Source organism: Antrostomus carolinensis, unplaced genomic scaffold (genome assembly GCF_000700745.2).
Source record: "Antrostomus carolinensis isolate BGI_N321 unplaced genomic scaffold, ASM70074v2 scaffold15546, whole genome shotgun sequence".
In the NCBI taxonomy this organism is placed as follows: domain Eukaryota; kingdom Metazoa; phylum Chordata; class Aves; order Caprimulgiformes; family Caprimulgidae; genus Antrostomus; species Antrostomus carolinensis.
Window position 1 is genome coordinate 34,664 of NW_010321284.1, and position 13,304 is coordinate 47,967.

General features: G+C 39.8%; 1 protein-coding gene across 1 annotated transcript in view; it reads left to right on the forward strand.

Annotated features, from left to right (window-relative positions):
• Positions 1-7,493, forward strand: part of TRAPPC12 (trafficking protein particle complex subunit 12) — a gene marked incomplete at its 5' end in the record, with an annotated part of 40,018 nt that extends 32,525 nt beyond the window's left edge. The window contains 3 exons of the mRNA XM_010169878.1: positions 4,786-4,886; positions 5,685-5,772; positions 7,172-7,493. Coding sequence (XP_010168180.1) covers positions 4,786-4,886; positions 5,685-5,772; positions 7,172-7,414 — 432 coding nt within the window. The remainder of the gene's footprint in view (positions 1-4,785; positions 4,887-5,684; positions 5,773-7,171) is intronic.
• Between the last annotated feature and the right edge of the window lie 5,811 nt (positions 7,494-13,304).

Below are 13,304 nucleotides of genomic sequence, written 5' to 3' on the forward strand. Positions count from 1 at the left end.
GAAAGTCTCTGATTTAAAGTAGATCTCCGTCACTATAGAGCAATTTTATGATACTGGCTGTGTGCATTAATTATTACCTAAATAAGAACTTGATAATTATGCATATTAAAGAATGGTACTGTAAATATGGGGAATACTATTGGAAATACAAGTTATTAATAGTTCTGGTCTTACTGGGAAAACAGCTGGGTACGTTACTGGTGCTGCCTCGCTGACAAGAGCATCTGCCCAAGTGTCACACTCTCCAGTTCTTGTTAGTAGCTCGATTTGCTGTAGAAAAATTTTCACTCTCAAGAGGAAAGTATCTCCTAACTTTGGAATTGTGTCCACCCAATTTCAAAAGTGAAGTTCACGGGCTCCACATAGAGTCATTTGAAGTCACTGACCTCTGCGATGTGACAACAGGCCTTTAGTATTCAGTGGATTTACTGTCAGAACTGGACACAGCAAAAGGGAGTATGAGGAGCCCTTGATATATATCATGCGATCCTAGACAGTAGTTAATAAAAAGCATCACCTCTAAGTTCAAATGTTTTCCTTTCTTCTCGCACCTGAAGGAGATTTTTATTGTTTGGCACTTTGTCTTTTTTTGTTACAAAATCGTCAGCTCTGTCTGTAGGGTACTGTTGCAATAGATGCAAGATTTTGATGTATTACGAGAAATAATAAGTGTGCAGGTAATCAAAATCAAGAAATTCAAATTTTAAAAAGATAAATATGTTGCACCATCATTTTGGTAAAACCATTGTGTTGTGGTATGTGTGCGCTATTGACGAGGCGCTCTTTGAAAAAAGTAAATCCCTTATAGGTAAATTAATTTGAGCTTACTAGTTTTAAGACACCATGTCATCTTTATCTTCACATGTCGTGGGGCATAAAGAGGCCTAGATCTGATGTACAGCCTTTAGCTGTTGCCTTCACATCAGTGGGAAATGAGAATGAGAGAAATGAGAAAAAGGGGAAATGAGTTTGAGCTGAAAGAGGGTAGGTTTAGATTAGATATTAAGAAGAAGTCTTTCACTGTGAGGGTGGTCAGACACTGGAACAGGTTGCCCAAGGAAGTTGTGGATGCCCCCTCCCTGAAAGTGTTTAAGGCCAGGCTGGATGAGGCTTTGAGCAACCTGGTCTAGTGGAAGGTGTCCCTGCTGATGGCAGGGGGGTTGGAACTAGATGATCTTTAAGGTCCCTCCCAATCCAAACCATTCTATGATTCTATGATGCCATTCTAAATGGAGAATGCAGGAAAAGACAGAGCCTGTTGCAGAGAAATTTTCAGAAGCAGTATAATTCTATCAGCAATCACCTGACCTGTAAAACAGCACTTCACCTGAAATGGGGAAACAGCGAACACCTTTTAGTCTCTAGGCTATTACTGTGTGTTGCTAATAGACTCTGCTTGCTGGCTGACCTGTCCAAAACTGCCATTGAAATTAATACATTAAAGAATTTAGAAAGCAGAAAGCTGCCTGACCTTACCCTCTGCAACAGATTGCTGCAAAACAGAGTTAAAAGCAATAAGTAAATCCTAGGAGTACTTAAGAAAAGTAATCTTGTTTTCCAGGCAAACAACAAATTTAAGTGCATAGTATACTGGAGGCTCCTTGTTAGAGGATGTGATTATTTGAGGTTAACGGAGGAATTTTCATTTTTATTCAAAGTGCTAATTATTATTAGATACTGAAGTCCTGTTTTCTGACCTAAGTGGAATAAAATTAAGTGATGAAGACCACTTTAAATATTTAACAGTTTAATGACTAATTAAAACTAATTCTTTCTTTTAAATGTTCTGCCAAAAAAAAAGAAAAAAAAAGTAATCTGTTTCCCCTCAGTGGGAAAAATGCAAATTAAAGGTTTGGCATCTTTGCTGGGAAGATACAAGATGCTGCTAAGAGATGCAAACTCTTGATGATCACAAATAAGGTGTAATTAATCTCAAAGCGTATTAGATTTGGACTCATTAAGCTCCCAGTGGAGGAAACTGGTAGCTTGCTTTAGAAATGGATTCTTCTCATGGTTAAGGGATTCTAATTTCCAGGCTAAAAATATTGAAGGAACGATTCATATACACTTGTGCCAACATTATCCTTTAGTTTGAAGTAACTGTTTTCTTGGTGTTTTATACCTTTATTTATGGAAAGAAATTGTATCTTTTCCTTATAACTGAATGTATAACTTTTTAGAATGAATAATGTTTGTTTTGTTTGAGGAGAGTTATGTAACATTTCGGAGAAATACATCTGTTTAATTAGTTAAGAGTGTTAATGAGTATTCCATACATGCTTTGGTAGATGGACCTTTGCTTCTCTGAGTGCAATTGGATCATCCCCTGGATGTAAAGAATAATTATTTCTTTATGTTGTCAAAGACGAGGTCTCGTGGTTAGAGGTAAAGCAGCACCAGTCATACAATTTACGTTAGTAGGGCTTCGGATACCGCCACTATGATACTCCCATAGCAAATTGGGAAGAAACCTAGATGAAACTTTAAAAGGGATGTTTGCTGTCTCTGAGAAGCATACTGGGAAAGTGATTACTGGAAGACTAGAAGGACTTGCTAGATGGTCTTTTCCACAAGGATCCCTTTAGGGTCTGCAGTGTTCTTATTTTTCAGTTAGATGCTTGTGCGATGGAATTAGAAACATGCTTGTAAAATGTACCAGGCTGGGAGTGGTACAGGCACTATGAAGGGCAAGATCAGAATGCAAAATAATTTTGATAAGTTGAGAAACTGAAATGTTAAATTGGCTGTGATTCAAACAACAAAGGCAAAATACCACCAAAGACTGGAAGTAATACACAAATACAAAATTGGAAACAACTAACAAGACACTGTTCTGTAGAAAGGAATTAGGCTAAGGGTAAGCAAACTACACATGGGTAAACAAATCAGACTTCCAAAATACTGTGGCGTAACAGCAAACTTCATATTCACATGTGAAACATAAAGTAATTTTTCCATTCTTGCTGCTGGTGAGAGATCAGCTGGAGATTAGTGGCCACTCGGGAAGGATCTGAAGTAACAGGATAGGATTCAGAGGAGAACAGCAAGAATGATCAGAGAATCCAGAAAGCACTATCTGTGAGAAAGGGGTGAACACTGATTTGCTTGAAAATTGATTCTCATTCAAGAAGAAGAAACATAGGAGAAAGTGCAATAAAAATTTTCAAGTACATAAAAGGCTGTTAAAAAAGAGGGGTTGTAATATTCTCCCTGACCACTATGGATGGCACAAAAAGTTGGGGTAAAAAGTGCAGTAAGATAGACTTAGAGTGTATTTTATAAGACTACAGGTGTGTAAGAGTTCTGGAATAAGTTTCCTAGGGAGGCTGTGTAATATTCACCATCTGAGCGCTTTTAGGAGACTTCAACACATTTGTCACAAACATTTTTGGTAATGTCTGTCCTATTCTTGAACAAAGGTGATCTCTTGAGGGCCCCTGAGTCTCTCCACCTGAGGGCTCACTGACTTCCATTGCTTTATGCTCCTGAACTAGTTTAGTTTTACTCCTTTTGATAAATTCATTTTACCCAGTGCTATAGTTTTCTTCTCCTTTGATGTCTCCAGCCCTAAATTGGAAGGCTCCAGGGAGACAGAGAAGGCTCCAGGGAGATCTTATAGTGGCCTTCCAGTACCTGAAGGGGCGGGGCCTACAGGAAAGCTGGGGAGGGACTTTTCATAAGGGCAGTTAGTGACAGAACAAGGGGAAATGGGTTTAAACTGGAAGAGGGTGGGTTTAGAATAGATATTAGGAAGAAGTTCTTCACTGTGAGGGTGGTCAGACACTGGAACAGGTTGCCCAAGGAAGTTGTGGATGCCCCCTGCAATTAAGTGTTCAAGGGCAGGTTGGATGAGGCTTTGAGCAACCTGGTCTAGTGGAAGGTGTCCCTGCTGATGGCAGGGGGGTTGGAACTAGATGATCTTTAAGGTCCCTTCTAACCCAAACTATTCTATGATTCTATGACTGTATTGTGAAACCTTACCAAAAATATGAGTGTATCCTTCTAGGAAAGGTACATTGCTAACTTCTTGAAGGGGCCTTCTTCGAAGACTTTTTTTTTCCATCTCAAATAGCAATGTGTGTGACATAACATTAGATGAAGTACCCCTTCCTTTCTAGGAGTCCCCTTCCCCATCCCACATTCTCATAAAATCTGTTCCCCTTTATGCCAGCTTTCAAATCCCTCATTCCTTCAGCCTGTACAATCCACTTGCCAGTATTTTTCAGTCTGCAAATGGACTGTCTCCCTGATACCATCAGTGACCCATTGAATTGGGTTTGTTTTCTGACATGTTTTGGTCTCCTGCACTGAAGGCATCCTGTGGTCCTTGACTATGACCCATATGCTGTGGGTTAACTGAGTACAGGTCCTACACTAGCTACCAGGCTACTGTATTCCAGTTCTCCTGCCTACTGACAGCTTCTGCCTGTGGGCAGTGTCTGTCTTCACTTCCTGCAGAGTAACACCCAGTCTCACTGGAAGTAATTCTGACCTGTTCTCATTTTCAGCTAATTTTATAAACTCTGGAGTCAGTTACAACAAAAGAGCCAAATGAGGAGGTGGGCCATACAGTCCATGAATGCTCCACAACCCACAGCTGAGAAACACTGCCTTAGATAAAACTGAACGTGCTTTTGGGGTTCTTTTCATGACCTTAATGTGGCTCTTCAAATACCTTGTTTGATAGCAGATGTTACCCATTCAGCTTGGTGCCAAACAATTAGATAATGGACTTTGATATGTTTCATGTTCTTATCCTTTTCTTCTTATGATTTTACTGTCTAGATTGGAGACATAAAAACTGCAGAAAAATATTTTCAAGATGTTGAGAAAGTGACTCACAAACTGGATGGACTACAGAGCCAAGTTATGGTTTTAATGAACAGGTAGATAATGTAATAGCTAAATGAAACTTTAAAATACAGTTTTGCAAAGTATACATTGTGAGAATTAAACCACTCTTAAGACAATCCCGTTCTGTTTCTCTCTTGTGTAACTGCATCTGTTGTGAGACACTGAATGGCATTTAGACCCAGTAGATCTGTATAACTCAGTACAGTCATATTATCCTGGTTTGAAATGGCCATCCTTCAGCTGATTTTACAAAGTTGATTTCTCATTCTTCCAGGCATTACATATTTCCACTCTGCTTTTTCAATATATATTTGCATAAATAACTCTTACAAGAGAAGAAGCTGTTTTGGGCTCTTACCCTACAGTCAGGTCTGCTAGTAAAGTTGCTGCCTAGTAGTTTCAAAGAATGCTGGAATACATTGTAGTAAATCAAACTGCAATGATGAAGGACTCAGTTTGTAATGGTTAGCACATGGGCTTAATGTATTTGGAAAATACTCTTCAAAAGTGCTCTGAAAATTGTATTGCATGGCTAATTTCATGAAGAGAAATAATTCCAGGAAAAGCGTATCTGCATTTAAATTAATAAAAACACAGTGAAGACTGTTGCTTTGGTAGGCAGAATATGTAATAGCCAAATGATCCAAGTTATCATTCCATTTGTCTGTAAATGAGTGTCTCCTTGATGGTTGTAATTACACTGAAAAGCAAATGTCAGAAACTCTCACATCTATAACAGGAAAAATAAAAAATGGTGTCTATTCTTTTTAAAATATATTATCACCTTGGGTTTTTGAGAAGCACTCATTCATATGTCACTTACTTTCTAGAGCATTTCTTCACCTTGGTCAGAATAATTTTGCAGAAGCTCATCGATTTTTCACAGAAATTTTAAGGATCGACTCATCAAATGCTGTGGTAAATCTCCAATTGCTGTATTTATAATGAACACCTAAATTATTCTCGCAGTGCTTCATGTGTGGATTTGATTAGTACCCAGAGTATGCTCAGAGCTCTATGGAAAAATTGGATGTGGCATGTGTGCCAAAGGTTTTAGTATATATAGGGATAAGATACAAAATGGGATGGGAGATTAAGAACCAGTCTATATGAAGGGCGTGAATACTTAGGCGTGCGTGTAGAAATTGCAGAACATTATGTTTTACAGAATCTTCACTAAAGCACTTTTTTTTGCATTCACTGTTTTTAGCGTAGACATGCATGTCAGAAAAAGAAATGGCAGCTGCCAGCCTATATAAGATTAAGTTGATTTCACACAACATTGAAAGAATATTGTAATTTTAAACATGACATATATAACACACTGCGTATTAGAGCCTTGGATTCCCATCACAAGAGGAGATCAAAGAAGAGCCGTGTATTTACTTTTGGGTTTTGTGCATTTAGCGGCTTTCAGTGCATGGTCATACAAGAGTGTTCCTAAGAACCGAGACAGCTTACCCCCAGCAGCCTGAGACGAGGCCATTTAAAGACTGAGGGGACTGAATTTAAGAAGCACAGGAATTGCATCATTTTGCAGCTATAAAATAGTACATATTATAAATTGCACGAGATAGTAAGATTTCCTGAAGAGAGAGAAAAATAAATTTTTTTAAAAGGCTGTGTTCTGCCTTTATCTGCAGCTTTCAGAAAGTGTGAAAGTTTCTGCTGCTAAACATGTTATATGACTTTGTACTGTTGGAATCTTTTGGTATCTCATAAAACCTCCTTTGTGTGGAAAAGAAAATGGAACCTGACCATTTATGATGTATTTATTTAGACTGCCCTATCTACTGAATTTACTTGAAGTCAGTTTTAAGATGCCTTCGTGATAATTTCTTCCTGTTGCTTATGTGGATCTTGTATATGTAAGCCAGAGAGAAAAACACTTCTGAAGATACAGTGAAGTCATTAAAAAAACCCCTATGAAAATGACAGCATGCAGAAGCTCATGCAGTTTCTGAAATCTGTTTCAATTGACTTTCAAAATTAACTGAATAATGTCCTACACTATTTATATTTTCATTTAGACTGTCTTTTAGAGTTTCAGCTCTTAGAAGTCAGCAGGTCCTACTGGCACAGGATAAATATGAGAATAACAAGAAGAAAAGGTTTGGGTTGTATGATTGATAATGTGTTTTAGTTACTTGCACACACACACACACAAAATAGTAATTCTTAGCACATAGTAAATGTGTTGTAACTCTGGAGGCTAGACTTCTTTTTTTCCTTCTCTCTCATCACTTGTAAATACATATATACATACATATATATATATATAGAAACATTTATTTATTTACAATATATTTTTCTCTAGGCTAATAACAATGCTGCTGTTTGTCTTCTTTATCTGGGAAAACTGAAGGATTCCCTCCGGCAGTTGGAAGGGATGGTTCAGACGGACCCGAAACACTACCTACACGAGAGTGTTCTCTTCAACTTGACAACTATGTATGAACTGGAGTCATCTCGCAGTATGCAGAAGAAGCAGGCACTTTTAGAGGCTGTAGCTATCAAGGAGGGCGATAGCTTTAATACTCAGTGTCTCAAGTTAGGATAGATCATTTCCAACTGATTTTTTAAATTGTATATACTCTTGCTAATGTGTAAATGTGAAATAAAATCTATTGAATTATGAATATTCAGTGGCATTACTGCAGAATCTGTTGTCTCTAACAGTCCTGTTATTGTGACTTCGTGCTGACCTAGAGCCAGCTTCATCCCTAGAAGTCTATTCTTGTTTAGTTGTTCTTCATTACAGTGTACTATATATAGTCAATTACTCAGGTTCTTTTTGTAAGAAAAACTGAATTTGACCTTACGTTGTCTTGATGATTGTTATAGTTTTTCAGTAATTAGTGAGCGAGCAAATCACCTGAGCTAATTTCATCAGCTAAGAGTTATTGACAGAATATCAGTATGTGTATATAGAAATGAAATTCTGAATGCACTTCTCTTCCCTTGCTTCTGCTATGTGTGTGTCTCATTTTGCCCCCATCAAGCTATTATTATACCTTTGTATGTCCACAGGTCTCAAAGGAGGTTGCTTGATAACCACTGTACAGTCCCAGCATGGTTGAGGTTGGAAGGAACTGCTGGAGGTCATCTGGTCCAACCCCCCTATCAAGTAGGGCCACCTAAGGCAGGTTGCCCAGATGGCATATGAGGGAGTCATACAGTCCCCCACAGTATGAATTTTCCACAGCATGAGGGACTATATCATCTGAATTATACTACATGGTCTTATACTTTCTTGGTTTTGTGATACCATTAAATCTTTCAGATTAAAGTGTTTGGATTCTGGAAAGCTGTGGGTGGCAGTGGAGGATTTCTCTATTCCCAGACTAATGCTTGCTTCAGTACTGTTTTCCTCTCTTCCACTCTCTGGCCATCATCTCTACTTGTATGTCACCAGCAGATGCCACAAGGTTGTTCCAGGAACTGCTTAACTTGTGCATGTGTATTTATTTCAGCTCTTATACTACAGCTGTCTTCCTCATGCCTACCCTAGAGCCTGTGGATTCCTCTCAGTGTAGACAGGCATAGCTGCTCCACTCCAGCATTCTGCTGGGTAGAGAAAGGAGCACTGCCAGTTAGGCAGAGAGGAAACACAACCTATTTCAGCTCAGTTCCTCTCCTTTCCCGTTACCGAGTGAAAACACCGTTTAGAAAGTATTTCCCAGGGACAAGGATGAAGAGACTGAGGCAAAGGTATCTTAAGGGTGAGACCATGCAGAGTAGATGCAGAGCAGGACAGAAGGCAGTTATCATTGATGAGACAGTACCACCATACAGTGATTTTGGCATTCCTCAGAACACAGATTTTTTGTAATCACAGTACAACTGTGGTTATCACTGTATTTCACATTTCTGCCCACATTTCTCCCTTTGTCTCTGTGGTGGCTTGACCTTGGCTGGATGCCACATGCCCACCAAGCTACTCTATCACTCCCCTTCTCTGCAGGACGAGGGGGGAGAATATAAGATGGACAAAAATTCATGGGTCAAGATAAAGGCAGTTTAATAAAAGCAAAATCAAAGGCCACACACAGAAGCAAAGGAAAACAAAATATTCTCTACTTCCCATCATCAGGCGATGTCCAGCCACTTCCTGAAGGCAAGACTTCAATATGCGTAGCAGTTGCTCTGGAAGACAAACATCATAAATAAATGTCCCCCTTCCTCCTCCTTTCTTTTAGCTTGTATTTCTGAGCAGACATCATACGGCATGGAATATCCCTTTGGTCAGTTTGGATCAGCTGTCTTGGCTGTGTCTGCCCCCAAGATCTTCCCCACCCCAGCCTATGGGATGGGGGTATGTTGGAGAGCCAGCCTTGATGCTGTGGAGCACTGCTGAGCAGTAACCAAAACACTGGTGTGTTATCAGCACCTTTCTAGCTACTAATACAAAACACAGCACTCTGAGAGTTGCTGTGGGGTAAATTAACTCCATCTCAGCCAGACCCAATACAATCTGTATTGTAAAGACTGAATATGCATACTCCCATTCCTTGTGCATGAATACATTATATACATCTGTTTATTAGAGGGGTTTTTGTTGTTGTTTTGAGATTTAATGTTCAGCCATTGGAATAGCATCTTGTCAGAAATCATTGCCATAGCACAATTCTGTAACTTACATCTTTTATACCACATCCATCAATTAATTCTCACCATCTTTAAATACTCCCACTTGTATATTTAAGTAACTAATAACTCATTTTTATGCTTGTCCAACTGGAGATACTGTACAGGGGCCAGTTGTCCTTAAAAACCAGGCTGTTTGAAAACTGCAAGCTGGACATGCAGAAAAATTAGGATGCTTAAAAATCACCAGTCACCTCACAAGATGTAAGCCTACAGCTCTTCTCATACAGGGAGAGAATTTGTTCCATTTTTGCAGGATATATGTGTTTTACTGAATGGCTCGTTATGTACCAATCAACTGACAAAAATCAGTTCTGGTATTTCCATTTCTGCTTTGGCCTCTAGGTTCCACAGCTGGATCTGAATTAAACTTGTGCAGCACCTGGGTAGACTGGCCCTAAGGTACCCACTGCTAAACTCGAAAGATTCAGCAGCACCTGCTTCAGTGAGGTTTTAAACACCATTTCTGTATCATTAGTGAGTATTAAAATACAGTGAAATAAAAGCAGTTACTTTTCCATTACTTTTTATGAGGTTTTGCATTTGTTTTAAATATTGCTATGATGGTAGACAAGGTTTAACAGTAACTGGACAAATTTTCAGTTTACATTGTCATAGCTGAGTTGAAATCAGTGCATTTTTCAGTTTGTCACAACTATTAATCTGTTCCAGTATGTTACTCACTGTACACATTATAAGTAATTTTAGTAGTATGTTTTCTCCAGCATACGTCACTTTTCTTGGGCATGGGGTTTCTTGGAGATAGACAGAAATCCTGGTACCTAACCACCATTGTTCTCAAAGACTTTGAGAGCACTGAACAATTTACCAGGATATGTAGTGGCAGGACAAGGGGTAATGGTTTGAAACTGGAAGAGAGTAGATTTAGTTTAGCTATTAGGAAGAAATCTTTATGATGAGGGTGGTCAGACACTGGAGCAGGTTTCCCAGAGAAGCTGTGGATGCCCCCTGCATGGAAGTGTTCAAGGCCAGGCTGGATGAGGCTTTGAGCAACCTGGTCTAGTGGAAGGTGTCCCTGCTGATGGCAGGGGGGTTGGAACTAGATGATCTTTAAGGTCCCTTCCAACCCAAACCGTTCTCTGATTCTGTGATAACAGAGATCCTGTGCATTTAGCTTAAGGCCAGCTGTCATGTTAGATTGTTATACTATCATCTGCACTTTCAGGAAGCTTGATTTGCCTTTTCCAATTCTAAGTGAAAGTAGCATGATCCACCATCATCCAGCATGCTGAAGCCTCTTTTGCCTCTACAATCAAGGAGTAAAATGTTTCCTTTTTTGATTCAGTAGTGCCTTAGTCTCAGTGCACATGTAAATGACAGCGGATATTCTGATCGGCAGAGAATAAAAATCTATTATCCCAGTCAGAGTCAAATAACCATTAAAAAAGAAACACTCTGAAAACATAATCCCTTGCTCTTGAAGTTTCTCTAAATTCTAATTCATATGTATTACTCCATAGGTCTCACTTCAGTATGTTTGTGGTGTTCTTATTAGTAGAAGCTTTTACTCAGATAAAAATGCCAGTAGAGGAGACTTGGACTGAGTGACCTCTAAGCTCAGTGAGCCATTAAACAAGTGACATCCTGGTAGACTTGCAGAATAATTAAAATTTAAATGCAAAGGCATATTATCACTGCTGGATGTATGCAAATTATTAACTGTTTGTAAAATGCACGAAAGAATGTCAATGTCACTTTATGGTTTGGACTTAACATATATACCAGTGAAGTGTTTGAATTTCCTATATTCAGCCAGTTACACGTCTGAATGCAGTATATGGTGTTAAAGCATTAAAGCTAAGGACAAAATTTGTCCTCAAAACATTAATTACACCAGGCAATCCTGTTAAATTCAATGAATTCAGCTGAATTTAATGAGGGTTCCTGGTGTAAATGAGGGCAGAGCTCAGTTCTAAAACACAGCATGCATGTGTCATCTGGCTAAGTGAGAAAAGCTGTGGAAAGTATAGCCTGAATGAGCTGATTGTTGTATTCAAGTCTTAAAGCTTAATGTGCCTTAACAGAAGTTTTGCATTTAAATTTCCTCTTTTATTAAAAGAGGAGCAAAGAAGCTGTACTTCAGACATTCAGATAATTACATTATGCACAGACACCCTGATCCTCAAAAGGACTTAAGCATCTATCTGCCATTTCTAGTACCTAACTGCAGTTCAGGTGATAATGGCATCCTCTAACCAGCTGGTCATTTCCATTTTCCTGGTGCCTCAGTTTTTGGACTGGACCCCTTAAATGTTCCCCAAAAGGCATGTGCAGACATGCTTGAGACTCCACAATGGGCTCCGGCCAGCGTGCTGGAAAGGATGATCACTCCTCCACCTACCCCATCCCTCATGTCAGCAAGAGCACTCGGGCAGCCGTGCATAAGCTGGATGGGCTCATTTACCTGGTGGAAAAACTCACCAAGGCAGCAAACACCCTCTTCAGATTCATCTTCATCCTGAGGCTTTCAACATCAGGATGTGCTAGGAATAACCAGATTTTCTGCACTACAGTGTGAGGTTTTCTGCACTGTGGTGGTCTAAGAAGTGGTAGACAGACAATCCTTTTCTGAAGCCTTTGCTGCAGGTGTCTTGCAAATCATATTGGAGAGGGGAATAAGCGGGGCACAGTCTGCATGCGTAGCTAGGTTATGTCTGTCTTACTTGTATATCAGCACTTAATCAGTTGTGTGCACTGTAGCCATCCAACAGACTTTGCAAGATACGTGGTACCCCCATCTCCAGTCGTATTTAGCTGTAGCGAGAAACATATTACCTCTTTGCTTCAACTTGCAATCAAGAAATCTGTGAAAAGAGGATTGAAGCATCAGACAGAGATTTCAATTTATTCTGACTAGGTAGAAGCACAGCAGACAGAGTCAACCTATCTGAGGCTTTACAGGTAGCAACCTAGATTTCTGCTGTCCTGAGCAAAGGCCAGGGAAACTCTAAAGATGCTAGAACAAGGTGGGTTTTATCCATCAGCTCATACCTATAATATGAGCTGGAAGGAAGATGTCATCCACCCCTTCCACCCTGCTTTCTACTCACTTAATAAAACATTGGGAAGAAAGGGTATTTTACCAGTGAGGTACTTCACACTGTAGGAACCTACACAGAGTTTTTCACATGTGAACTGCAGCTCAGTAGCACTGAATGCAAACAAGCTGCAGCACTAATTTTCAGGCAATGACAGTGGGAAGCTGCTTTCCCACTTAGTTCTCCCAGTCAGCTTGGGAATTACAAATTCAGAGATTCTCATCTTCAAGGGGTGTGTGAGATGGTCACAATCCTGGTGTTAGGGAGGAACAGAAAGGCACGGGTGAGGAGGAGGACCCAGGTGCCACCTTATCCAAGCTGTTCTAGATCAACACCTGATCCTGTCCTAGCTTTGGGCTGTCATTTGCATCTGTTTATTATGTATGAGGGTCATTAAAATGCATCCATCTGAAAGCCAGCAACAATGGCTTGTAATTTGCCCACAAAGAGCGGGGAAAAAAAAAAGGATGTTACTTACTTGAGGCAGGGAAGGAAGGAAGGAGGTTCCTCTCTGGCTTTGGAAAATTGTCAGAACTGTCAGTGCTAAACTGAAAATACTGAAGTAAAAAGCTGCAGAATACAATTATTAGAGCTGTTTATAAAAAAAAAAATCCACTTTTTGCAGCACAGGGTGTAAGCAGGTACTTCAGATGCTGGCGGACATTCCACTGGCAGGCAGCAGGACTGAGCCCAGCCCAGGGCTGCAGTAGCAGCCTGTGCATAACGTGGCCACTGCCTTGCTAC